General features: G+C 43.1%; 2 protein-coding genes across 3 annotated transcripts in view; both read right to left on the bottom strand.

Moving 5' to 3' along the window:
- Samd4a (sterile alpha motif domain containing 4A) overlaps positions 1–13375 on the bottom strand; it is a 250240-nt gene extending 236865 nt beyond the window's left edge. Inside the window, exon 1 of the mRNA XM_052733425.1 lies at positions 13264–13375. The gene's annotated coding sequence lies outside the window, so the exon portion shown is untranslated. The remainder of the gene's footprint in view (positions 1–13263) is intronic.
- Cgrrf1 (cell growth regulator with ring finger domain 1) overlaps positions 1–26669 on the bottom strand; it is a 41417-nt gene that overhangs the window by 7418 nt on the left and 7330 nt on the right. The window contains exons 2-6 of one of the 2 annotated variants that reach the window (XR_008217105.1): positions 23750–23889; positions 20113–20290; positions 19837–19984; positions 14137–14244; positions 13264–13920 (exon numbers count right to left, since the gene is read on the bottom strand). Coding sequence is in view for 1 of the 2 variants with exons in the window: in XM_052733427.1 (XP_052589387.1) it covers positions 13600–13920; positions 14137–14244; positions 19837–19984; positions 20113–20290; positions 23750–23889 (895 nt within the window). In the remaining variant the exon portion in view is untranslated. Of the gene's footprint in view, positions 1–743; positions 13921–14136; positions 14245–19836; positions 19985–20112; positions 20291–23749; positions 23890–26669 lie in introns of those variants that run through there. The other variant, XM_052733427.1, reaches the window with a different exon arrangement.

Below are 26669 nucleotides of genomic sequence, written 5' to 3' on the forward strand. Positions count from 1 at the left end.
GCTCAGGTAGGCCTGTGGGCGTGTCTGGGGAGTGGGTATCTGGACCGGGTTAATTGAGATGGACAGTAGCATTGCACGGACTGGACTCTGGACAGATGGAAAGCAAGAGAGCCAGCGGATGCTGGTAGGCAGCTGTGTATTCATTCTCCACACTCTGAACTGTGACTCAGGGGCGTCAAGTTCCTGCTGCCTTGACTTCCCTGCTCTAGTAAACTTGAAATTGTGAGCTAAATAAACCCTTTCTCCGTTAGGTTGCTTTTGTCTGGATACTTCATCACCACAGGAAACGGAAGACAGAGGGAAATCTCTTCCTTCCTGTCTCCTGCAACGGCTCTGTTTTTGGAAAGCCTCGCAGAAGCAGCTGGCAATACATATGTGTTGCTGCCTGAGTCCCAGCGTCGGGATCATAAAGCACAGGAAAGACAGCTGGATGTGGATGCTGGGGAGATGGCGTGGGAGACGGCGTGGTTAAAGCACAGGTCCATCCTGGGAAGGACGAAGCTGCAAGCTGGTGAGGGAGAGCAGTAACCTGGTTGGCCATGTGGGTGAGCTCTGGGTTGACTGAGAGACTCTACTTCACCAATAAGGTGGAAAAGTGAGCAAGGATGAGTCTCATCATCAGTCTCCTGCCTCCATATGTACTGATTCCCACACATGTGCCTGAACACATACAAACATGTATACACATGCAAATACCATGCACATAAGAAAAAAAGATTTGATACAGAAAAACCAAAGCGTAATTGCTGGCACAGCGCAGAGCCTTTAATGCTTAGAAAACATCCGATTTCCAGTCTTCCTCCTGAAACCTGACCCAGTCCTGTACATGATATATTTTTGCAGAATTTCTGTAAGACAGTTAGATTAAGTGCCTGGAGTGTCAACACATTCAACAAAACAAACAAGATGGGCTTAACATTACATCTCACGTGTAAAATGTCTAACATTGAGCTCTTTTGTTCTGTTTTTCAAGACAGGGTTTCTCTGTGTAGCCCTGGCTGTTCTGGAACTTGCTCTGTAGACCAGGCTGGCCTCAAACTCACAGGGATTCTCCTGCCTCTGCCTCCCGAGTGCTGGGATTAAAGGCGTGCACCACCACCACCCGGCTAAGACTGAACTCTTGATTTACTTCTCTTCTCCTCCCCAAATATCCTCCTCCCTCAGGCTTAGGAAGTCTAACTCAAGCATGTCATCTCCCTGAGCTCACTCTCCCATCTTCCTGCTGTAGAGAAGACCCTGGCTGCTCACACCTGCCCATGCTCAGGGCCTGCCTGTGGACCCCCACCTCCACCACTGACACACACACTCACACACACATACATACACATGCACACACTCACACACATACACACACTCACACACATACACATATATATTTATATATATATATATATATATATATATATATATATATATATATATATACACACACATACACTCACACATACACACACACATACACACACTCATACACTCTTTCTTGCTCTTTTGGTTTCAGTCACACAGCTTCTTCTCTGTTCTTAACACTGTACAGTTCTTTCTCACCTTGGGACTTCAAGTTGTCGGTCCTTTGTGCAAATTGCTGGGCACAGCTCTTATTAAGGCTGTTGTCTTTTAAGTGCTAGAACTCAAGAGAGTTCAGAGAGGCCTCCCTATTACCACTTGAACTCCAATTACCCCCCACTGCCCTTTCATAATATGTAACGCAAAACTGTATCATCTTTGTTTTTCTCTTGCTGTTTAATTAGATGACTGTATGGACCAGCCCGCTTTCAGATGTTTAACTCCTTTACGTCCTGTCCACATAAGTGGGTGCCACAAAGGCAAAGACCTCTGCTATCTTGTCCTCTTCCAGAACAGCAGATAGGTCAAAGCACACCATCTAATGATTTGATGAATGAATGAATGAATGAATGAATGAATGAAGAGATGGATTATCGAATAACTGAGTAACATTCTATAAAATATAGACACAAGTAAGCTAGAGCCTAATCCACAGGGCCAACAATCAATTGGGAAAAGTAGATGTAGCAATCCATTTTTTAAATTGATGCTGTTACTATAATGAAATATCTAAGGTTAGGTAACCTTAAAAAAAACAGATATTTTAGCACAAAAATTCTAAAGTTCTGAGTGCTCACATTTGATGATAGCTTTTCTGAAAGAGTCTCCAGGCATCACATACATCATACGGTGCAAACCTGGGAGTGTGTGCGTGTGTGTGTGTGTGTGTGTGTGTGTGTGTGTCCATCCTCTGATCTTTCTTCCCTAACTTTTCTAGAAGACCACCACAGTTCAATCACTAGGGATTTATCTTGATTACTTTCTCTAGTCATATTCAAAGGTTCCATCTGTAAATACCACATTTGGATTAAGTTTCTGCCCATTTAAATCCTTCCTTTGAGGGCTTAAATTTGAACACATGAAACACTGGGAACTACTCAAACCATATCCATGCCAAAGCAGTGGATATGTGCTCCCAACACAGTCACTCCCTCTGCCAAGCCAGATGCACACAGTGTCTTTAAATTAATTATCCTTAAATGAGGCAACTCATAAATTAGAACTCATCACCGGGGCAACAATGAAACGTTTAGGCCCTTAATCTTCTCATCTGAGTTACTGTGATACTGTCTTGATCTTGGTTTTCCTGCCTCCAACTCCCACTTCAAATGCTAAACTCTTCTGCCAATTTTTACATTCATTTATAAGTAATGGTCCATGACCAGCTTGGAATTAGTAAAATTCAGTGTCCTGTGTAGATAAAAATAACCATGAACTCTAATTCTCTCCCTAATGCCAGCACCCTGAGCCACCTCTAATAAGAGGTGCGAATAAAGTCATATTACTCAATTAAAAATTAGTGCAGAAATTCCTAAGGTTCCTTCTTAAGATTCACTTCATCATTCAGCAGATATTTGTTAAACGGTAAGCTCTGTGCAAAGCAGTGAGAACACAGGTCACCAAGCCAGATCCTGTCCTAAGCAGTTCTAGTGTGTTAGGACACAGAGCCAGGAACAAGCCAACAAGACATAAGATGCTAAGTGCAAGGATGAGCGTAAGCAGGGCATCTTAGGTGAGAAGGAAGAGGGACCTGCTCTGGGCATGAGGCAAAGCATTCCAGAAGTGACAGGAGCCAGACATGAGAGATGATGAAAGTGATGGCCGGGAAGAAGGAACAATATACATGGGTCATTCTAAGTTCTGGGACATGGAAATAGTCTGGACTAGCTGGAGTGCATTGTGTGAAGGAGTAAACACAGGGAAGAAGCCTGCAGGGGTCATCTAAGGCAAGAATCAAGAAAAGGACAATTTGGAAGGTTTCCCTCATGGTAAAAAGAGGCCATTGAAAGATTTAAATCAAAAGTAGTTTTAAAACCAGGTGTCGTGGCACACGCCTTTAATACCAGCGTGGAGGCAGAGGCAGGAGGATCTCTGTAAGTCTGAGGCCAGCCTGGTCTACAAAGCGAGATCCAGGACAGCCAGGGCCACACAGAGAGACCTTGTCTCGAAAAACGAAATCAAACAAAACAAAAAGTAGCTTTAAAAAATAAAAATGGGCCAGGCAGTGGTGGCGCATGCCTTTAATCCCAGCACTTGGGAGGCAGAGGCAGGCGTGTGAGTTCGAGGCCAGCCTGGTCTACAGAGCAAGATCCAGGAAAGGCATAAAGCCACACAGAGAAACCCTGTCTTGAAAAACCATAAATAAATAAATAAATATATAAATAAATAAATAAAATGGGCTGCAGAGATGGCTCAGCAGTTTAGAAAGTGTACTATTCCTATACAAACCCCGAGTTTGGTTCTCAGCACCAATGGCCAGTGGCCCACAACTGCCTGTAATCCAGCTCCAGGGCATATGATACCTCTGGCCCCCAAGACCACCAAAATTCACATGCACACATGCTTACACACATACACACACACACACACACACACACACATTGGTACACATAAAAGTAACAAAAAAATTAATTAAATAAAGGCATTCCTGGTTAAGTGTGGGAAATGAAGTTATGTTGGGACAAGAGAGAGGCCACAGGGGCAATAATGATTATTGTTTATTTATTTATTTATTTACCGAAAAGTCATTTAGCTGTTGGGCTGCTAGCCTGCAGGGGGCGATAGGAGTATGTAGAAGAGGGGGTGCAAAATGGTGGCATATTTCTGGCTTGGGGATGAGGTTGTAGATGCTATTATTCACTAAGATGAGTGACCCTGGAAGAAAAACAGGGTACATAGAAGAGAAGCTTAGCTCTGGACATGTTGAGGTTGAGGAGCCAGTGAGACAGAGCATGGAGATCTAAGTGTAGGGATCAGGAGAAAGTTCTGCTCTGAAGATACATGGAGATCATTAGCACAGTGGCAAGAGGAACCAGCTGCAGGAGGGAAGAGGTTCCTGAGGCTCTGGGGGGACTTAAAAGAGCAGTGTGGTTGAGAAAGGTGTGGTACACAACAAGGTATAGAATGTACAGGAAGGAGACAGACACTAGAATTAGTAAAATGGTGTAGAATCAAGATTTATGAATGTATCAGATGTCATGGAAGCAATGAGTGGGCAGGAGTGGAATTGGGGGATTTTAGATAGTTGGGAAAATAGTGCGTCACAGGCTGAGGAAGGGAAGATGGGAGGCAGACTTTTACAGGAAACTGTTACACTTTGCACAGTGCACTCTCTAAGAACAGCAGTCTGCTCTTGCAGGCTCCCCATACCATAGCAATGGTGTTCAACCAGGAGACACTGACTGGTGAGGTACCATGGGAACAATGCTATGTGACATTTAACCTTGGCTATAAAATACCAAGCACCCCAAGGCCAGGCACTGGAAGAGGAGGTCTACTCCTATGCACTTCCATTCAGCATGATGCCTGAGCAGAGAGCCAGTTAACAAAGCATCCCATGCTATGGTACTAGAATCACCTAAGTCTCTTAAGCTAGCATAAAGAGGATCGGTTACAATTCTAGAGCTAGTGAGTTGGAATTTTAAGAAGGATGGTTATGAAGGTCTACATTGCTATCTCTTCCTCAGAAGTAGTTCTCCAGCGACACTAAAAGTCAACGGACGGTGATGACTCAAACTGAAGACCGTGAGTCTCTGGGAGGAGAAAACAGGTGCACACAGCACCCTTCAGAGGGGCCGTAGAGCACGAGGAAAGGAAAAGACCACAGGATGGGCTAACTGGGAGCTCTCTGCACACACACTACCCCAACCCGGTGTACAGAGACAGATCAAACAGTGACTGGAAGACAACAAGAATGACTGTGATTTTAGACTTGGGAGGCAGTAATGACTGGCGAGGGAACTTGTGAGTCAGTGTGTCCAGGGTCTGTTTTGTGATTTAGATAAGTCCCCACGTTGAAATCACTGGAGTCAAATACCTTCTCCAGATGTTTAACACTAAGGAAAACAGAAAACGGACAGAAGTTAAAAAGGAGTTGGAGGTCTGAATGAGAAATAGGTTGGGGGTGGTTTGTCTCTTTAGAACTGGTAACATTTAAAGCTAAATAAGGTTGGAGGAAATAAGGCAGGTTGGAGATGCCAGAGAAGAGGCACACATATGTATTTGCTTCTCCAGGGCTGCCTGCCAGCTATTGTTCCTATCAGCCCCACGGCACATATGCCTTCCTCTGCCTGGCCATCACACCAGCGTTCGCCCGTGATGCTGTTTGCTCCCATCATGAATTAAACCCCAGTAATCCCACCGTCTCCCTACTTTTACCATAACAAAATCCTCTAAAGGATTGGTTATATTTGCTATCTCCATTTTATCCCTCTCATATTCCAGCCTTCATCCTGAACAGGTTTTCATCACACCTCAAGAACAGACCACAAATGACCTCCGCACTGCTAAATCCAATGGCCAGATCTCATGAAAAATAGCAGCAACATTTGATTGACATCTGTCACTCTCTCCTCGCTGATTTTGCTCTTAGTATCTAGGAAGCTAATTGGTGATGGCTTTAAAAATTGTAATTGAAAATTATTTAAATTGTTTAATATTCTTTTCCATGAAGAGGAATCTTTTCTTTTGAACCTGGGTGGGCTTTGACTAGAAGGGTGCAATACCATATGACATCCAAGCTGGGTTATAAAACACTAGGCACAAGGGAAGCTGTCCACTCTGCTCACTTTTACTGGACATTGTTTTGGGAACTCTAGCTAGAGAAATTAGGAAGAAGGAAAGGGAAGGAGGGAGTAAAGGAGGAAGGAAGGGAAGAAAACTCATCCATATTGGAAAGGAAGTGACATTATCTCTTTCACGTTGAGACGAGCTTGTATCCAGACAGGAGTAAACATCCTCTAGACAGCTATTAGAACCATGAAACAGTTCAGCAGTCCAGAAGGGCATGCTATCAGCACAAAATGAATGGCATTTCCATTCACTGGCAATGAACAATCGCAAAATGCCATAAAGAAAATAACTCAGGCCTGGGAGGTGGCTCAGTGGATCAAATGTTTTCTGTGAGAGCATGAGAAACTGAGTTTGGATCCCCAGCACCCACATCAGCTAAGCACAGCAGCCCACATCTGGAACCACAGCATAGGGTTGTGTGGGCAAAGATAGATGGATCCTTGAGGTCCCCTGGCCAGGCAGTCTAGCCAAAATGGCAGCCCCTATTCCAATGGCAGATTCAATAAGGCCTTATCTCAAAAAAATAAGGTGGAGAGTAATTGGAAAACACCAAGGTCCACCTTTGGCCTCCACACCTCTGCACATATACAGGTACACACACAAAAACATGAACACACATACAACAACCACACACACACACACACAAATGTAGGGAGGGAGAGGGAGGGAGACAGGGACATAAGGTAGAAAGAAAATAGGAACAAAAGAAAACATTTCCATTTGTAGTAGCACCAAAAAGAATAAAGTGTTTAGCAACAAATTTTTACAAACTAAAAAACTGTATGCCAAAAACTATAAAACCATGTTTCAAAAGGCATCATTAAGAAAGTGAGAAGAAAAGAACTCAGACTGGGAGAGGAAACATTATAATTCGAATAGCCTACGAGGGACTTGAAGCCAGAAATGATAAAGATTTCTTACAACTCAATAACAAAAAGTCAAATGGCACAATTTTAAAAATCAGTGAAAGCTGTGGATAGGGCCAATGAGATGCCTCAGCAGGCAAAAGTGCTTGCCACAGGAGTGTGATCTCAGAACCCACAATGGAAGGCAAACCAATTCCCTAAAGCTGTCCTCTGGCCGCCACACATGTGCCAAGCATACATGTACTCACTCACACATATACACACATACACAATAATAATAAAATAATTTTTTCTTAAAGTCTTAATATACATGGCTGAAAAATACAAGAAAAGATACTCAATATCCACTCATTAGAGAAATGCAAATAAGAGAGACACGCCTGGATGCTGGAGAGATGGCTCAGTGGTTAAGAGCACTGACTGCTTTTCCAGAGGTCCTGAGTTCAATTCCCAGCAGCCACATGGTGGCTCACAACCATCTGTAATAAGAGCTGATGTCCTCTTCTGGCATGTAAGCATTCATGCAAATAGGGCACTCATATACATAAAAATACATTAAAAAAAGAAAGGAAGAAAGAAAGAAGTGCCAGAAAAAAAGAGAGAGCGAGAGAAAGTCACACCTGTGTTTCAGCGTGGTGGTTTTCCAGAGCTGTGTGTAGAGGAGTGAGTTCATAGGTATACAGAATGGTGGTTGTTGGGAGCTGGCTGTAGGAGGGATTTTACAGGCATAGATTTTCAGTTTCTGGAGATGAAAACTGTCCTGGAGATCTGCTGCTGTGAGTGTGAATCTATGTCACACTACAAGTAGTTATAGCGGTGGATTTTGTTACACATTGTTTTCACTAGCGTTTTAAAACAATACAATTATAGCACTTAAACCTGTTAAAATAATACTAGTCTGAAATGATAACAAATATTGGTGAGGATGTAGAGAAACACACACACACACACACACACACACACACACACACACACACCCCATACACTACTGTGTGAAGTGTCTCAATGGCTTTGCCAAGAAGTTGCTGAGACATCCCTCACAAGGTTTTGCACATTACCATGTGACCGGCAGGTCCACTATTGAGGTGTGCTGGCCAGGTGGTGTAAAAAGTACTTAGAGAGAAATCATGAGTTTCTGGACATTCTTACCTGCATAAAAGCAGAGTCTCCTAAAAGAACTCAATTGCCATAAATTCCCTCCCATCTCAAGGAGGGCTGGCTTATCACCGGAAGTGCAAAGTCTCCGGTACCATGCCTGGACAGACAGTTTAAAAACAAAACAAAATAAACAAACAACAACCACCAACTTCTCACATTTCCCAACTGGGGTGCATTTGCCCTGACAGTCATTTCCCTAAACACAGATAATCCTGGAGAGGTGGGAGCAGATCAGCTGTTCAAGGCCAGCCTGGGCTACACGAGTTCTTGTCTCAAAGCGAGAAAGTCATTTTCCTATAAGCATCCTTCTCCATGACCCCTTCACTTATTAGACCCCAGATTGATTCCTTTGATAACTGTAGTTCTGTGTCTGTGTCTGTGTGCAGGTGTGCGCACATGAGGGGAGGCTCCCCTGGAGTGTCAGGCCGACTGCAGATGGAGTCACAGGTGCTTGTGAGCTGTGAATGTGGGTGCTGGGAACCAGACTCAGGTCCTCTGTAAGAGCAGCATCTTTTCAGCCCCATGGCCCCAACTTCTTTTTTTTTTTTTTTTAGTTTTTCCGAGACAGGGCTTCTCTGCGTAGCTTTGCGCCTTTCCTGGATCTCGCTTAGTAGACCAGGCTGGCCTCGAACTCACAGAGATCCGCCTGCCTCTGCCTCCCGAGTGCTGGGATTAAAGGCGTGCGCCACCACCGCCCGGCAGGCCCCAACTTCTTAACCACTCCTTTCTTTTTCATTTTATTTTATGTGTACGGGTGTTTTTCCTGCCTGTATGTCTGTGTGCCAGGTGTGTGTGTACAGTGCTCTCAGAGGTCACAAGAGGACATAGAATCCCTTGACACTGGAGTTACAGGTGGTTGTGAGCTACCATGTGGGTGCTGGGAATTAAACCCAGGTCCTCTGGAAGAGCAGTGCTCTTAACTGCTGAGCCATCTCTCCAGCTCTGGGTCACATTTCTTTGTGAACTCCAATATGTATACAAATAAAATGTCTTCTTTCCTATTAATCTGTCATTTGTGTTTCATTTAGACCCTAAACACTAAACCTAAAAGGGTAGTTTTTCCTTCCTTACGGTAGATATCTAAGAGAATCTAAATGTCTATACACATAAAAATGTGTATGAATACTCACAGCAGCATTACTCTCAACATATGAAAGGTAGAAGAAGCCATCTGCTCATCCACTGGTGAGTGGACGAACACAATGTGGCCTATCTATAGAATGGAATATGCTTTGGCAATGAAAAGGAGTAATTTGTGCTATGATGTGGATGAACCTTGAAAACATGGTGAGAGCCGGGTGGTGGTGGCACACACCTTTAATCCTAGCACTCGGGAGGCAGAGCCAGGCGGATCTCGGTGAGTTCGAGGCCAGCCTGGTCTACAGAGTGAATTCCAGGACAGACACAAAGCTACACAGAGAAATCTTGCCTCAAAAAACCCAAAAAAACAAAACAAAAAGGAAGAAAGAAAGAAAGAAAGAAAGAAAGAAAGAAAGAAAGAAAGGAAGGAAGGAAGAAAGAAAGAAAAGATGGTGATAAGTAAACTAGAAGCCAGTAGTCATAAGAGACCACTAATGGTACCATTTCATTTGACCCCACGTGACTCCATTCATGAAACGACTGAAACAGTCGTATAGAGATGGAAAGCAGACTGATGCTTGCCTAGAGCTAGAAGGTGGAGGAATGGGGACTGGCCCGACAGATACAGGGGTTCCTTTATGAAGTAATGAAAAATGTTCTGAAATTGAGGGTAAATGGATGTACAACCTCACGAGCATTAGAAAGCTACTATTATACTTTAAATAGTGTGTGTGGGGGGGAGGTGCTCAGATCTCCATAATTTTAAGGCACAAACAGGAAAGGGTCACACAACTTTGGGCACAATCACTGCAAACACTTGTTCTCCGAGCCCTGGGCCCCGTTTAGAGATCTGCTTTCCCTGAAGCCACCAGGGTTGCATGAAGAGGCCACACTGTGTCTGAGTCACCACAGGCCAAGGCTGGAGCCTCTGGGCCTTTAAATCACCCTGGTCTCTCAAGTCTTTTCCAAAGATGCCCCAAGCAAGGCAATCTGCACAACACTCTTGTCTAATCCCCGCCACAGAACCTGTGAGAACGATACAATGATGGTTCTGATAGCATTCAGTCTGGGGAAAACCGGTTAAGCACTAACAGATAACCATGGACCCTGCCATGTTTCCCTCTCTCCACTTTCTTAATCTAGTGGCTCCTCCCTAATCTCCCTGAATATTAGGATCTCCAACACCTCAGTCCCCAGGTCAGTCTTTTCCTGTGCGCCCTCCCTGAAGCTGTATAGCTTCAAACACCATGCCAATGACCCTAATTTTCTGTAATCAGATGGACCACCCCTCTGCACGCTATAGAGCACTAAGTATATTTACCTGTGTATCTGACATCTCCACTTAGATTTCCAATTGGTGGGTGTGACTAAACAGAACCAACATTCTTTCCCTCCAAACCTGTTTCTTCCAGTTGTCTCCATCTCAGTAATTACATGGTCACCACTATGGCCTCTTACCTACATTATCACATGGCTCCAAGTCACCCTCAGGTACCTTCTGAAAGGGCCAAAGAGACCTTCCTCAACTGTGCATTTGACATTTTGACCCCACCCCCACCCTCCACTTGGCCTACCCACATAGGTCCACTTTCAGCTTCTCCACAGCACTGTCTCCATCTGGTGCGCTACAGCCTCTTCTGACTGGCCTCTCTCTACTAGTGTAGGCTACAAAGGCAGGCCTTTCATCTACCACACTCATTGCTTATATCGCCAATGTCCACACACGGCAAACTGTCTCTGAGACTTCAGGAGCAAGCACAGTTGAGATCAAGAGTGCAAGCTGAATGTCAACCTCAAAGGAGATAGAATGCTCTGTTGTCTGGGGGAAGAAGAGGACGTCTACACGCTTTGATTAGCTAAGCGAAGCAATAGACGTCCGGCTCACAGAGCTTGCTCGGCACTATGACTAGGTCTACACAGTTCACACTTGCTACCCGGCATAGGCCGCTCAACAGCCTGTGGATAGATCTAGCATCATTTTGTCCGGGAGGAAACTGAAGCCGAGTAATCTGTCCAAGGCAATCAATTTGACAGCAGAACTGGACCCCAACTCTGAGAGCTGGAGGTGTCGGAGCTGTGTGGGACACAGCTGCTGAGAAAAGCAGCCGAGGTTTGGGAAGCGATGGGGAGTTTGGTAGGGATTTGTGGAGTAGTGCTGAGGGCCCAGATACACCGGGAAAGGTGGCTTCACAGTGGACTCCAGCAACCCATCAGGCCCTTGACTTTCTACTGCAGTCACACAGCTAAAGCCAAGCATGGCGGCGCACACCTACGGCACTCAGGAAGTGAAGACGAGGGAGGGGGTACTTCCAGTCTAGGGTAGGCAGGGGCTACACAGTGAAACCCTGTTTCACACACACACACACACACACACACACACACACACACACACACACACACACACCAACCAGAGTTGAGTTTAGCCAAGTTTGTGGACTGGAGGACAGGAAATGTGGAGAGGTCAGGAACACAAGAAAAAATGAAAATACATTTGAAATAGTTGGACAGGGAACCTGGGAGCAAGTTAATGAATTATGAGATTACTCAGGGACCTGAGAGATAGAGGCCACGGTGACAAAGTTTCGAGATGGAAACACTAAAGAAAGCATCGAAAGACAGAGACTGATCACTGGGAAAGGCTATGTTCAGGACCTAGAAAACAGATTTAGGATGCTCTTGAGAGAGGGGCAGAGCTCAGCCTGAGTTCCTATGAGTGCAGGAGGCTGACATCATTTCCTCCCACCTTGCCCAAACCAGCTTCAAGGTCACAAGCTTCATCAAAGCTCTTCTCAACTAATAGAAAGTGTTAAGAAAACTGGCCAACCCCACGGGGAGAATCCAAAGGCTTGTATGCAGCGCTTCAGACAGTTACCTTCCTTCCCTGGAGTTTCTTTAGACATTTGAACTCTCAATAGGCACCAGGTTGAGAGCAGTGGAGTCACTGAGGGAGGAAGTGGCTGTCACCCGTGACACTGCTTACATATAGCCCTAGGTGGGGTTTTTACAGAATCATAGGACCAAATGTTTTCTCTAATAATGCACTCAAACCAACTGCTTTCCCACAAATGTTTTCACACAGTGACATTGTTCATGGCGAATTCTGACAGAAGCCTCTAGGAGTCTGTAAATATACTTAACGCCATTGAATTTTACATTTCAAATGCTTAAAATAGTACACTTTATGTAACATATATTTTACTACAACGAAGTTATGAAAAATAGAGTAATAATACAAGGTTACCGCCCACAATGCTCCATTCGAGTTCGTCTTGATAACAAAAGGGAAGCTGGAAACTCTGCACACAGACCATGCATGGAACACACCTCACTCCGGTCGACACCCTCACTGAACAGCACAGAGCACCCACTGTTTGCACTCTCGACTATGTGGTGGGGAGCTGCGTCTCGTGCAGATGCTGTTCCCTGCCACAGGTCAGGCTGCAGGTCCCTCACCCAGGGAAATAGACAACCTAACATTTAAAGGCTTCTATGAATGTCCATCCCTTCTGCTACATTGTAAAGTCAACACTTCCTAAGCAGCAGCGGCGGCAGCAGCAGCATTCTAAGAAGTTGTCAACGGACACCGTGGTGCTCACCTTTAATCCCAGCACTCCACAGGCAGAGGCAGGTGAATCTTGTGAGTTTGAGGCCAGTCTAGTCTACGAGTGAGTTTGAGGCCAGCCAGGATCACACAGAAAAACCTTGTCTCAAATAAATAAATAAATAAATAAATAAAAATAAAAAAAGAAAGACAGAGAAAAAGAAAGAAAGAAAAAGAGAGAGAAAGAGAGAGAGAGAAAGAAAGAGGAAAAAGGAAGTAGGAGCTGTAACACGGCCATCTACACTGTTTTACTTGATTACCTCACCAAGGTCTTCACACTAATTACCACAAATTTCAGAGGCAGTGGAAGGTAAAAAGCCCCTTCCAACTACTTTGTAAACTGGGAGACATTTAATTACTTTCAGCAGAATTCAGTCTTGTAATTTCACTCCAGATTACATCAATGGAAAAGCAGTCACCCACCCTGAAACTTGGATCTCCTGCACTGTCAAGTGGATGGATTTTCTGAGTGACTTTTCTCACCCACATTACATGAAATCTTCCAGCTGGCCAAAGGCAGATGTTTACATTCTTCTCAAGAGCTGAGTGAGTTTTAGGTATCAATGAAGACAGTAGTACTCCAGTGCTCGCCATGCTGAGCAGGAAGAACATCTTTGCATCATCCAAGTACAAGTATGACATGAAAATAGAATTCCTTCTGACAGTCACAACTGTAGATTCTGTGTTATGATCCTAAGGACACAAGGTTCTGCACCTTGCATAGACAGTACACTCTCAGCTTGACAGCTTGTGACAGCTTCAGGAGGTTTCCAGCATGTCCTTGTCTGGCTCTTTCTGACTGCAAAGTGCAAAGGATTCCTGCACAAACTGCCGGCACATGGGACATTGCTTGAAGTAACACACACAGCTGTCGCACAGGCACGTGTGTCGGCAAGGCAGGAGCACCCAGTTCACGCCCCCGTTCTGACACACCACACAGTCCTTGCTGCTCTCCTCCACCGGCTCTGTTTCACTCCCAGCCAGTCCTGCCTTCTCCAACAAGCTCTGCTCGGCATTCCTGTCTGCAGGAGACGGGTTGCTGGAGGGACTGGGACTACTATTTGCAGACATGAAAAGTTGCTGAAAATCAAAGAAACCAGTAAAAAGGCAATTGTGAACAACAGTTACTCTCTGAACCTGAGGGGGTCACAAAAGCTACTGAAAAATTTATGAGCTAGCAAATTCAACAAACAGGCAAGAGTAGTTAACTTCCATAGCTAACTAAAAACCACAGTTCTCTTTAAACAGCCATTCCTTGAATTCTATAAACAACAAATATTACATGGTATGACTTACCTTAAGATCATAAAATTGACCTTGAGCCAGGAGTAAATATTGATACAATATTCTGCAGGGAAGCTTGTAAGTCTTATCAGGAATATGAATTACCGACACCATGGAAATCTAAAATAAAAATTAGACAGTCAGTATTTAACACTCTTTCACAGAGAAGTGAAAAAATGCTTCTCAAATAAGAGCTATATTAGAACATCTATATTATTTGTATATTAATTTTCACAGCACTGAAAAGTGGCCAGCCACTGACACATTTAAATTATACTGAAATTTACAGATTCATGGTGGTCCCAATAAAAATATCAATGTGCTTCACTAGAAGCTACAGACACTGATTCTAAAATACTCACATAGAAAAAGGAACATATAAGAATAGGTAGGAGAGCATTCAACAGCCCAGAGCAGCCTAGCCTCATTAAATATTAAACTGTATTGAACTGACTCATAAGTAGATGAATGGAAGAGACAGAAGAAACAGTCTAGAAAAAACAATAACAAAACAATTAGTTATGTGCAAAACTACAATGAAGGTGTCATCTCAAAGCACAAGGCACAGGGAGGTTTGGCTTTGTTTCCTTTAAGTAAATAGTTTAGAGACAACTGGCTAACAATTTGGAAAAACATATAACTGGATGACTGCCTCACAGAGCACATCCATAACTCCAGTGTTGAAGGGTGCGCAGAGACAGGCAGGTCCCTGGAGCTCACTGGCTAGTCTTTGATTCACTGAGAGCTGGAATCTCAGCCCCTGGAAGGGGTGCCTAGCAGATAGTGATGCTCCGAACCTGCACTTTGCATCCTTTCTGTAGAGCTGGCAAGTGCACTTGTCTAGTTTCCACCAAATGCATTGGTTGAGTGGAAAAGAAAACATTTTATTGGTAACACTTCGCAATCTACTTTCAGAAGCTTGAGCATACCTAGTTCCAAATGTGATCATTATGTAGCAGTTGGCCACCACATCTTCTGATAAGCATTTATAAAACACTTTGTTGACCTTCAGCACCTGGCATCATCCTAGCTCTGGTTTCTCTCTCGTGCTTTGATTCCTTGGTTGTCACATTCCTCTTTATATGTCTCCTGGCCTGACAGTTCTGCTGGGTCCTTGATTCTGGCCTTTCCCTTCAGGCTGGTTAGTGCTTGACCGATACAGCATTTGGAATCCTTGAGATGCCTTCACTTATACAACTTAAGTAAAACATAGCTCTCTGAACGATGAAGATAGGTTTCTTCTGTATCCCAGAATCTAATCAATATATGTATAATTCAGCTATTATTTGGCTTAAAAGGGCTTATTGGGAAATACTATCATTTTCACTATTTTCTACAGAGAAAATATTTTCCAGTTTCAAATAACCCTGGACTTTTAAATTATAATGTTTTTATGTTCAAAAACAATAAAATAAAACACTTTGCTTTTTCCTGACAATAATACATGAATGGGTAAGTTTCTAAAATTTCTGGTGCTTCCAGGAGCACCAATGGCAGATATCTGATAGATCAAACAGAACAGTGGAGACCACTTTGAGGGTGCCATTGTTAATCAAAGTGAGGCACTCCTTAGTTTCCTGTGCTCGACTTTGTGGTAAATTTGACTTTCAGATTTCTAGATAAAGCTAGTTCACCATCTACTGTTTGGTGACGTGGAGGTATCCCTGTGTGAGCAGGTGTCCTTAGTTCAGAAGATCCCTGAGCTGCTTTTTTTCCCATGGAGGGAGGCCTAGTACTATGTATGACAGGGCAGGAGGAATACGTGATATTTTAACAGCTTGGCAAGTATCCTATATACAAGTGAGGGCACACTAACGCATCCCAGAGATTTGGCTCTCTACTCCCCTCATTGAGCCACTCATCCACTGCTGGAAACTATGGTTTGGGGCTTATCATTTGCAGGTTTCCATCTCTGGGAGCTTTAGACTTTAGGGGCTTTGAGCTTTGAGGATTTCGGCAGTTGTTGGTGTTGGGGAATTCTGGCTGGCATTACACTCCATTATATGTGTGTGTGTGTGTGTGTGTGTGTGTGTGTGTGTGTGTGTGTGTGTGTCCAGAGGTCAGCTGTGAGTGTCTTGTTCAGTCCCTCTCACACTCTTGCATGAGGGTGTTCCTGTTGTGTGTGCATGTGGGTGTCCCTGTGGAAGCCAGAGGTCAGCATCAGCTGTCTTCCCCAGGTGCTCTCCACCCTATTGTTTTGGCAGGGGTCTCTCACTGAACAAAGAGCCCGCCAATTGGCTAGACTAGCCAGTTTGACTATAAATGCTCAGCCTGGTAAGAAGTGGTGAGATGTAATTTGAGTGCCAAAACAGTTAAATTCAAAATTGATATAAACTACTGAGGAAGAGAAAAGAGAATCCATGCGGTCATTAGGATAACAGATATTCAATTAAAGGGAAGGTTCCCTAACATTGCCAGCAGCATCCCTGTGCCTGGTCCCTTAACCTTCACTGAGTGTCTTCCAATTTATTAGTATTGTGTGTATGTATGATATGGAGGAGGACACTTAGGCGCCAGAGGACAACTGAGTGGAGTCACTTGTCTCTTTTTACCATGAATGGGTTCTGGGGATTGCACTCTGTCATCTGCCTTACATTTTATCAGATGAGCTGTCTTGAATGACTTTTTTTCAACTGTATATATCTGAGGTATACAATAGTAAGTGCTGATGTGGTATGTGTGCATAGTGAAATTGTCATTACAGTCAAGCAAACTAACAAACCATTACTTTACAATGATTCTCCCTTTTCGTGGCAAGAACACCCATTCTCATCACAAACATTCTGAATATCACTAACTGTAGCCTTCATACTATGTTCCACACCTGTAGCTTTATAGCCAGTGACCTGCACTTCTCCATTCCTCCCTGTCTGGCTCTTTTAATTAGGAACAACAAAAAAGCTTCAGTTTGATTTTTAAAAATAAAATTTGAAGTCAGGCATGGTGGCGCCTGCCTTTAGCCCCAACACTCAGGAGTCAGAGGCAGGCAATCTCTGTGTTTGAAGCCAGCCTGGTCTACATAGTTTCAGGATAGCTACAGCTACATAGTGAGACCCTGTCTCAAGACAAATAAACAAAAATAAATAAATAAATAAAATGAAATTTGAAATATTTGTCTGCAAATAGCAAGTTATATTTTATATATACCTTTCAAAATTCAACACACACTTATTTTATAAAGATACTCTGATTTTTTGTTTTTGTTTTTTCAAGACAGAGCTTCACTGTATAGCCCTGGCTGTCCTGGAACTCCCTCTGTAGACCAGGCTGGCCTTGAACTTAGAGATGGGCTTGCCTCTGCCTCCCTAGTGCTGGGATTAAACGCATGAGCCACCACCGCCTGGCAGCGATACCCCACTTTTTACAAATGGGCACAAGTGGGGACATAGCTCAATGGTAGAGCACTGGCCTAGCACAAGCGAGGCCTCGAGGCTGACCCTCAGCACTGGGGTAGAGTAGGGCTGGGATTTTGTCTACTACGATTTAGTCTATAAAGACACTCGCTCTAACACCCTAGGTTGTTACTGAAAGAAAACCACAGGCTAGGGGTTGGGGATTTAGCTCAGTGGTAGAGCGCTTGCCTAGCAAGCACACGGCCCTGGGTTCGGTCCTCAGCTCCAAAAAAACAAAACAAACAAACAAACAAAAAAGTAAAGAAAAAGAAAACCACAGGCTAATTAATGGTAGTGAATACATTTTGCACATTACACAAAAGTATCAAAATGTCACTGCATCTTTACTAATGAGCATACCAAGCACCAAGGAAAGTAGCAAATTGTGTATAAGGGCACTCTTGCTATAAGATTTCCTTCCTTCCTTCTTCTTCTTTTTTTTTCTTCTAGACAGGGCTTCTCTGTGTAGCTTTTGGAGCCTATCCTGGAACTTACTCTGTAGACCAGGCTGGCCTTGAACTCACAGAGATGGGCCTGCCTCTCCCTCCCAAGTGCTGGGATTAAAGGCATGTGCCACCACCGCCCGGCCCTTCTTTCCTTCTTTTCTAAGACAAGGTTTCTCTGTGTAGCCCTGGCTGTCCTAGAACTTGCTCTGTGGACGAGGCTGGTCTCAAACTTAGAGATCTGCCTGCCTCTGCCTCTACCTCTGCTTCCCGAGCTGCAACTAAAGGTATGCACCACCATGCCTAATTCTTGCCGTAAGAGTTCACCAAAAGTTTGTTACATATATGCGTTAAGTTTCTCTTATTGGAAATGCTTGGAAGCGGGAGGCAGAGGCAGGCGGATCTCTGTGAGTTTGAGGCCAGCCTGGTCTACAGAGTGAGATCCAGGACAGCCAAGGCTACACAGAGAAACCCTGTCTCGGAAAAACAAAACAAAACAAAAAAGATGTATTTTGGGGGCAGTGGTGGCGTGCGCCTTTAATCCCAGCACTTGGGAGGCACAGGCAGGTAAATCTCTGGGAGTTCAAGGCCAGCCTGGTCTACAAAGTGAGTACCAAGACAGGCTCCAAAAGCTACACAGAGAAACTCTGTCTCGAAAAACAAACAAACAAACAAATAAATAAATTTATAGCCAGGTGGTGGTGGTGCACACCTTTAAATCCCAGCACTCGGGAGGCAGAGCCAGGTGGATTTCTGTGAGTTCGAGGTCAGCCTGGTCTACAGAGTGAGATCCAAGACAGGCACCAAAACTATACAGAGAAACCCTGTCTTGAAAAAAATCAAAGAAGAGATGCTTGGAAGAAAAAGTGGTTCAGATTTTAGATTATTCAAATTTGGGTATATTTGCATATACATGATGAGCTATCATGGAGAAAGAGATGAGCCCCAAGTCTAACCAGGAAATTCATTTGTGCTGTAAGAACATCTTATAAACATGGGCTAAAGATGATTTTCAAAAGCATGTTTGGTGCACACACACTTAACTGGATGTGTTAGAATGTCCCACATGTGGCATATGTCAGTGCTCAAAAGATTCCCAATTTTCAGATCAGGATGTTCAACCTGTGTAAGTTTCTATTTCATATAGAGGGTGGAGACTCAGGGTCTCTCTGACCACTTAGATGCTTTTATGCTCCAAGCAGGGAACTACCAGTCTAAAGAATCAGTACATAGCTGGAGAGATGGCTCAGAGGTTAAGAGCACTGGCTGTTCTTCCAGAGGTCTTGAGTTCAATTCCCAGCAACCACATGGTGGCTCACAACCATCTTCGATGAGATCTGGCGCCCTCTTCTGGCCTGCAGGGATATGTGCAGGCAGAACACTGTTTATATAATAAACAAATATTTTTTTTAAATCAGTACATAGTGAGAAAACAAGATTCTAAAATGACTGAACATAGAGATCCCACAGGCATAGCAGGGACTCCAATGGACCATAACCATGGCCTGAAAAGAGCAGACCTGGTCTTAAAATCAAGCACTTCAAGTCATGATGCTGATCAATTCAGTAATAAAAATGTGAATAATAGACATGTATCCCAAAGGACATTTTTCTAAAGGATGAAATTAATTTAATTCAACAATAATCTACCTTTTATTTTATAAATAAAGCCATGTTGTTTGTTATCCAGTGTTGGGGAGGGGGATCATCATACTCTAAAGGTGTGTTACAGGATAAATCCATGTTTTAATTTTTCAAGACATGTGTGTCCAGGGCCAAATACACGTTTTCAGAATTTTTTTTTCCTATTTCAAAAATAATTAAGAATCAACCAAATCTTGTAAAAGTAAGGCATTCCGGATGCTTCAATTACTTACAATATCATAAATTTCCCGATCATCCTCATCAGCGAGGGTCAACAGAGCTACCAATGGATAGCGAGATCTGGGCACTGGACCAAAGTCTTCAATTTCAGTATCTCTCGGTAATTGGCAATATATTTCTTCTTTGCTGTGCTTTTTAATGCTTTTGAGTATGTAAAGGCAAATTGCCAAAAGAACAAAACTAGATTAAAGAGTCAATAACTTGGTAACATTTTACTGTATCCACAGTGTCATTTTTCTGTACCAGTGAGTGCGTGGGGAAAAGGATACAAATACTGTTCTCGGTGGAGATAGTCACTGTACAGTGCCTCTTCTAATGCTTGCGGAGTGTTTATCCTGAAGCAATAAACATGCTTCTGAAGAGCTTCATACAGCTTTTGGACACTGCACCCCCAGAAACATGTAAGACGACTATCTTCAAGGCAATCTGTTGTCAAGGTCATGCCAGCTACAGAAAAGAAACCAGAAAGAGATAGGTGTCACCCAATGTAGCAGATAATATAACAAGGGATAAGAAACACAGGCTTTGTTCTTGTGGATGCTGGCCTAGCTGATGGCAATTTTTAAATGCTGTTGAAGGATATGTATCTACAAATATAAAAATGTTAATAGCTATGTAGAATTTGAGCAATACAGCAAAATTTTATTATTATAATTTGTCTTTAAAATGATTGGTCCAATTTTCCTTCTGGTAACTATAACCACCTCTTTCTAACAATATATGCAATCATTGTGTGATTAGCACAAGGGTCAAACCAGCAGAGCAGAGCCATCCAAACAAACCAGGGGGTCCAGATGGCCATCACTGAAGTAAGAAAAACACTATGAAAAAACCGAGGTCTATTATTAATATACACAACGGCACTGTTAATGTCCATCATACGGTTAGTGTTCTACGGGTATATAAAACAGCCTGAGGAAGGGCTGGGGATGCCAACCACAGAAGGTTTATTAGCAATATTCTCCTTTTCTCTTGGCTTTCAACAGAAGGAGGTTACAGCGTCAGTAGACTTGGTAAGTGGATAACTAAGTGCATACAAATTGTATGTGTTGTTTTACTTGTGGATTTTATGCTTACATAGCACTTTACGTGCTCCCAACATGATTTTTGTCTTTTCCTACTGGTGGCAGTTGAAGCATACCAAGTTCAACGGCAGACTTCTGGTGTCTCATACTGTTGGGAGGGGAAGCTGCCACAGTCCATGCTCAGAGGCATGGTGTGTTTGACTAGACCTACATGCAGTCTGGGTCACTGTTCCTGGTACAGCAGCTTAGCTTCTGAACCTGGCCTAGGTCCACCAGCAACTCTGCAGGTCTCAGTGTGCCTTTACTGAAGGCTTTTCTGCTGCTTGTAACAGGAAGTGTGATTTATTGCTTACCTTTTTAAAAAATGTGATCAAGAGAAAATACTGTGAGAAGATACACAAATTCAAGCAAATGCTTCACAGGATGACCAAGATGGTCCCCTTACTCATTTTCTACTTTGGTGGTATGTGTGACAGCAGTGACACAAGACTGCTGTAATTAATCAAGCACAAATTTTAATTAGCAGGAACTGCATAGGCTACTGGAATGAAATTCTATTTCAAATATTTACTTGATTTCAACAGATATTAATTCACTGACAACTGAAAAGTAATCATACTTTAATATGTCGCTAAGACTAGCACTAGAAGGTAATGAAAAAGAGCCATAGCATCTGCAGAATGCTCCTCTACACACTCTCTCATAACCTTGACCATTGCATAAGGATACACCTGACGGCAGGTCAAATACTTCCTTGCAAAACTGCTCTCTCTTTAATTTTCCCACTTCTTCTGCAGGGAGTTTCCCCTTCACACGTTCTTGTTCTTCCAAATTTCAATGCATACACAAAACTGCTTTATATCAATATCATTAACAAAACCTCGGCAGCTGTAAATCAGGAAGTTCAAAGCCAAGTGGGTATGACTTCTTTCAACCCATCCTCATCCCGCACAGCTTCACTGGGCTAATAGCACCAAGTGCTGGAGCCATCCTTGGCTCTGAGTCGGTGCACTGAGCCATTTAATAAGAGCAACACGGGCCGGAAAAGCCATCCTGTGAGGAAGGGATATACAGAGACCACGCGTGAGGATGACTAGACAGGGCGCCTGGACAGAAAAGTTCAGGATGCAGGAAATGGAGGTTGGCAAACTGCTCTCCAAATACTAACGTGTGTTTTGCCTAAGTCTTTTGCTTTATGTTAGCTCTTATTGGATCTGTTAAAACGGGGTGGGCTGGGGTAAGGGGGATACTTCCAAAGTGACAACAGACTTCCTGAAGCAAATTAATCCAATTCAACTAATATATACTGAGTATCTACCTTAGTTTCAGTAAAGCCTCTATCTGGGGACATGAACTGAACAAAAATCTAAACACAACACTGTTACGCAACAACAAAATCCCCGCAGCCTGTTCTAGCAAACCGAATAACCATTTTCTCATTTGTTGTCAAGTTACATCATATCTGGATGTTTGCTCTCTTTCCTATGCAATCTGTCAGGTACTTGGGATACAGGGGTGAGAAAAAAATCTGGATTATTTAAATGTCTGTGCAGGAAACAAAATAACCTTATAACCACTGTGTAAACATCTTAAGGGTATCGACCTTTCCATGAGCTTTGTTCCTATAACTTCCACCAAAATCCATCTCCCTTTCCCCTACCAGAAAACAAATAGGAAACACTACTCACTGGTGTTTTTTAAGTGAGTTCTTTTAGTAGCTACACTCTGAGTGAACACATTTGTTTATCCCATTATGAAGACTGTCGGCACATGGGCACACAACTGAGTGCTCCACAGACTGGCTGTCTTCATGTGCCCCAGACACTGGCAGAGTCGGCTCTACTCGAGACTGCTTCGGCCTGAAGAGTAGGGGTGATTTCCTCTGTTCTAGCTCCAGCGGAGCCCATGTTTGACTCACAATGTGATCAGCCCACCCCACTTCCCAGTGTACTTCCAGACTTGTGGACTGGACAGCAGGAAGTCATGGTTGATTTCTTTATTGGCAGGCCTTACCCAAAAAGCAGATGAGAATTTGTAGCAGGTTAAAATCTAAAGATGCTGAAGGGGGTTGGGGGTAGTCATTAAACTATCACTGTATATTTTAATCAGGAATGTATGATCTCTGCCTTATTTGAACAAAGGTAGTCTCTTTCTTATTTTGGTTTTTCAAGACAAGGTTTCTCTGTGTTGTCCTAGCTATCCTGACACTCACTCTGTAGACCAGGATGGCCTTGAATTCACAGAGATCCACCTGCCTCTGCCTCCCAGTGCTGGCCTTTTCTTACTTTTCTCAAAAATAACAGTTGTGGTGGCACACGCCTTTAATCCCAGCCTTCAGGAGGCAGAGGCAGGCAGATTGCTGAGTTCCGGCCAGCCTAGCAGCCTGGTCTACAGAGTGAGTTCCAGGACAATCAGGGGCCAGGGCTACACAGAGAAACCCTGTCTCTAAAAACCAACCAACCAACCAACCAACCAACAAACAAACAAATCTCATATTAGATGAAAATAATGTATACTAAAATACAATTTCAGATTAAAAAAAAAATCAGTTGTTCTTAAAAAGGCCAGCAACCTTAAACTTACTGTTTCAGACACATTTGATCATTTCTCATTTCACTGAAGACTACTGAATGTGGTACAGTGTCCTAACAGACTTGTTTACTAATGCATGAAATACTTCATTCTCCTCGGTATGCACATGGGTCTTTGTTGACTACTGGATAAACACTTCCAGGAGAAAAATCTATGAACTTTAACCCTGACATCTGCAGTATTCAGCTCAATGAATGGTGGAGGTTAGTGAAGAGAAACAGACGAACACAGAAGGGCTAACGACACGGGACTAGGGATGAGAGAAAAGCTTTGGAAAATGGCCACCAACCTGCTAGTGAAGCTGAGGACGAGTTAGTGATCTCTAAGCCAAAAGGGTTCTTGACTTGTCTCATTTGTTTCTTGAAAGCTCTTGTGCTGAACTGGGTCTCTTCTGAATTTCTCAGAATTACCGGAACATCCCAACCAAACCTAAAGAAAGGTAAAAATAAACCATAACTTCAACAAACTTAAAATTTTGGCCACACAAACTCTTCCACACTAAGACTTTTGTTGTTGTTGTTCTTTTTTGGTATGTTAGTTAGTTTGTTTTTGCATTTTTGGGGTTTGTTTTTGTTTTTGATTTTTAGATATGAAGGGATAGGGAGATGGATGGGATAGGGATGCACAATGTGAGATCCACAAAGAATAAATTAAAAAAGTCTTTAGGCTTCATTACAGATTCCCTTTAAAAATAAGTACCAGGGAAAGAGACTCAGTCACTTATTTTATAATTGTCTTGCAGAATCAGTCTAGAATTGAGGGAGGTCAGAGGTCTCACAGAACTGTGCTGTATCATTTGGCTGAATGAATCAGTATTCTCCAGAAAATAAGCAGCTCTTTCCTTTATATTGTGGATAACAATAGAGAGCCCAACAATTATAGGTGAATTATACTTAAAATAAACAACATAGTCACTACAGAACCAAATCCTCAAAAGATAGAAAAAAGCAAATGTTTACTCAATGTACAGACTATGTGTTATGATTTATGAGGGCAGGGAACTATCAAAATATCAAATAGTCATTTAGAATTTTTAAAATAACAAAGCAAAATGTCAAATACAGACTTTCATTCACATAATATTCTTTTAAAGGTCATATAAACTATGCAAAAGCATGAACTGTGACAATCCACACAGAACAAGCTTTCAAATAAAGAAACCAAATGAAATATCTAGTAAAATTACAAACCAGGCAAGTTTACTTGACCTAAATAGAGTGCCCTAAAATAAATCCACAGTTGGTGTTCGGTTGGAACCTTCAGCTCCTTCCTGCACAGTCTGAGAAGCCCCATCTCTCTCTTTCTCTCCAACCCCCGCCCTCTCAGAGAATCTCCAACAAAGAAAAGGCACCAAAAAGCCCAGTTCTGCATTTTGGCAGCTGCGGCAGCTCCTCCTCCAAAGTTGCCAGCAGCCCATGTCCCCACCTACAGCAGTCAGTTTTTTACCATACTTGGGCACAAACCCAGCTTGTTATGGACACGTCATCACCCCTCACCAACAGGCTATATAACCTCCATGCTTTAGTTTGGGTATGTGACTTCTCTGGCCTTGATCTCTGGGACTGGAGAACTCACCAGGGAGTTGCTTTGCTCAAATAAACCTGCTCTTTTACTTTTTAGTTCAGCTTGAACTGGCTTACTGTGGCAGCGGAGAAACCTATTATCCCACTACAGAAAACCTATTAGTTGTATAAGGGGACTTCACCTAAACAGAGTATCCTAACGTGATTCAATAGTTGAATCAATGGACTTGAGCTATGTTCATACTTTGAGTACACCCTTTTCTCCAAATACACAGCACTGACAGGGAAGAAAATAAGAAACAGAAAAAAACCTGTGGAAACAAACAGACAAACTCGCATATTCCAGGATGAATGTACTAATAGTCAGCACTGAAAAGAGATAATACATTGCTATGACCATGTAGATAATTTTCAAAAATATAAGATCTGGAGAGATGGCTCAGTGGTTAAGAGTACTGGCTGCTCTTCCAGAGGACCTGGGATTCAATTCCCAGCACCCACATGGCAGCTCACAACTGTCTGTAACTCCAGTTCCAGGAGATCCGACACTCTCTTCTGGCCTCTGTGGGTACAGGACACACAAACAGTACATACATATACATGCATGCAAAGCACCTACACACATAAAATAAAACAAAAATTTCAGAAAAGAGATACTGTATGATTATCTAATATGAAACCCTAAAAGAGGCAAAACTAACCTATGAAATAAGAGCAAGGTTGTTCCTGAGTGTACAGAGCAGGGGTACCTGGGAAAGTACATGAAGAACCTATCAGTGTACAGTACTCAATTTGGGATTGTATAGATGTATTTGGTAACACCTAGCAATTAGCATGCTTCAGATCTACACATCCCACTGCAGGTAAACACCATTTCAAAAGAAAACCTGGCCGGGTGTGGTGGTGCACACCTTTTAATCCTAGCACTTGGAAGGCAGAGGCAGGCAGATATCAGAATTCAAGGTCAGTATGGTCTACAGAGTTCTAGGGCAACCCATGTTACACAGAAAAACTCTGTCTTGAGAGAAGCGTTAGGTCACTAGGGAGATGGCTCAGTGGGTAAAGAGCTGAGCAGGTGTGAGGACCTGAGTCAGAATCCATGTAAAGCTGGTTGGTGTGGGCTTGTGTGTCTGTGTAGTGCTCCAACAGCAAGATGAGGTGGAGACAGGAGAACCCCCAGAAGCTTCTGGGGCAATTAGGTTGGCATGTGCAGTGGAACAAAGAGATCCTGTCTCAAACAAGACGAAAGAGGAGGACTCCACTGGAAGAGGCTGTCTTTGAATTTCAGGTGCATACTGTGGCACATGCGTACATGTGCACGCATGAGTGTGTGCACACACACACAAACACGTCACACACCACACACACACAGGGAGGCACGGAACATACAAAAGAAAAGAGAACTATAAACAAAACACTGAACTTTAGCTGGTGATAGTCATACTCCAGTAGTTAGGGGTGAAGAGAACAATTGACTTTGGGTACATCCTGGAATAGGATGGACACATGGTGAGACAGAAGAAGGGATGAATGGGCGGATATGTAATGTAATAAATGTTGACGGCAGAATCTAAGCAACAGGTAATGTATTTCCTTATGCAATTCTTCCCTGTGTCCTGAATGTTTGAAAGTTTATATAGTAAGAAGTTGGAGAAAGGAGACATAGCTGGGTTTAAAGGCAACTAC

The sequence above is a fragment of the Peromyscus californicus genome, unplaced genomic scaffold, assembly GCF_007827085.1.
Source record: "Peromyscus californicus insignis strain IS unplaced genomic scaffold, ASM782708v3 Scaffold_12__1_contigs__length_115047231, whole genome shotgun sequence".
In the NCBI taxonomy this organism is placed as follows: Eukaryota; Metazoa; Chordata; class Mammalia; order Rodentia; family Cricetidae; genus Peromyscus; species Peromyscus californicus.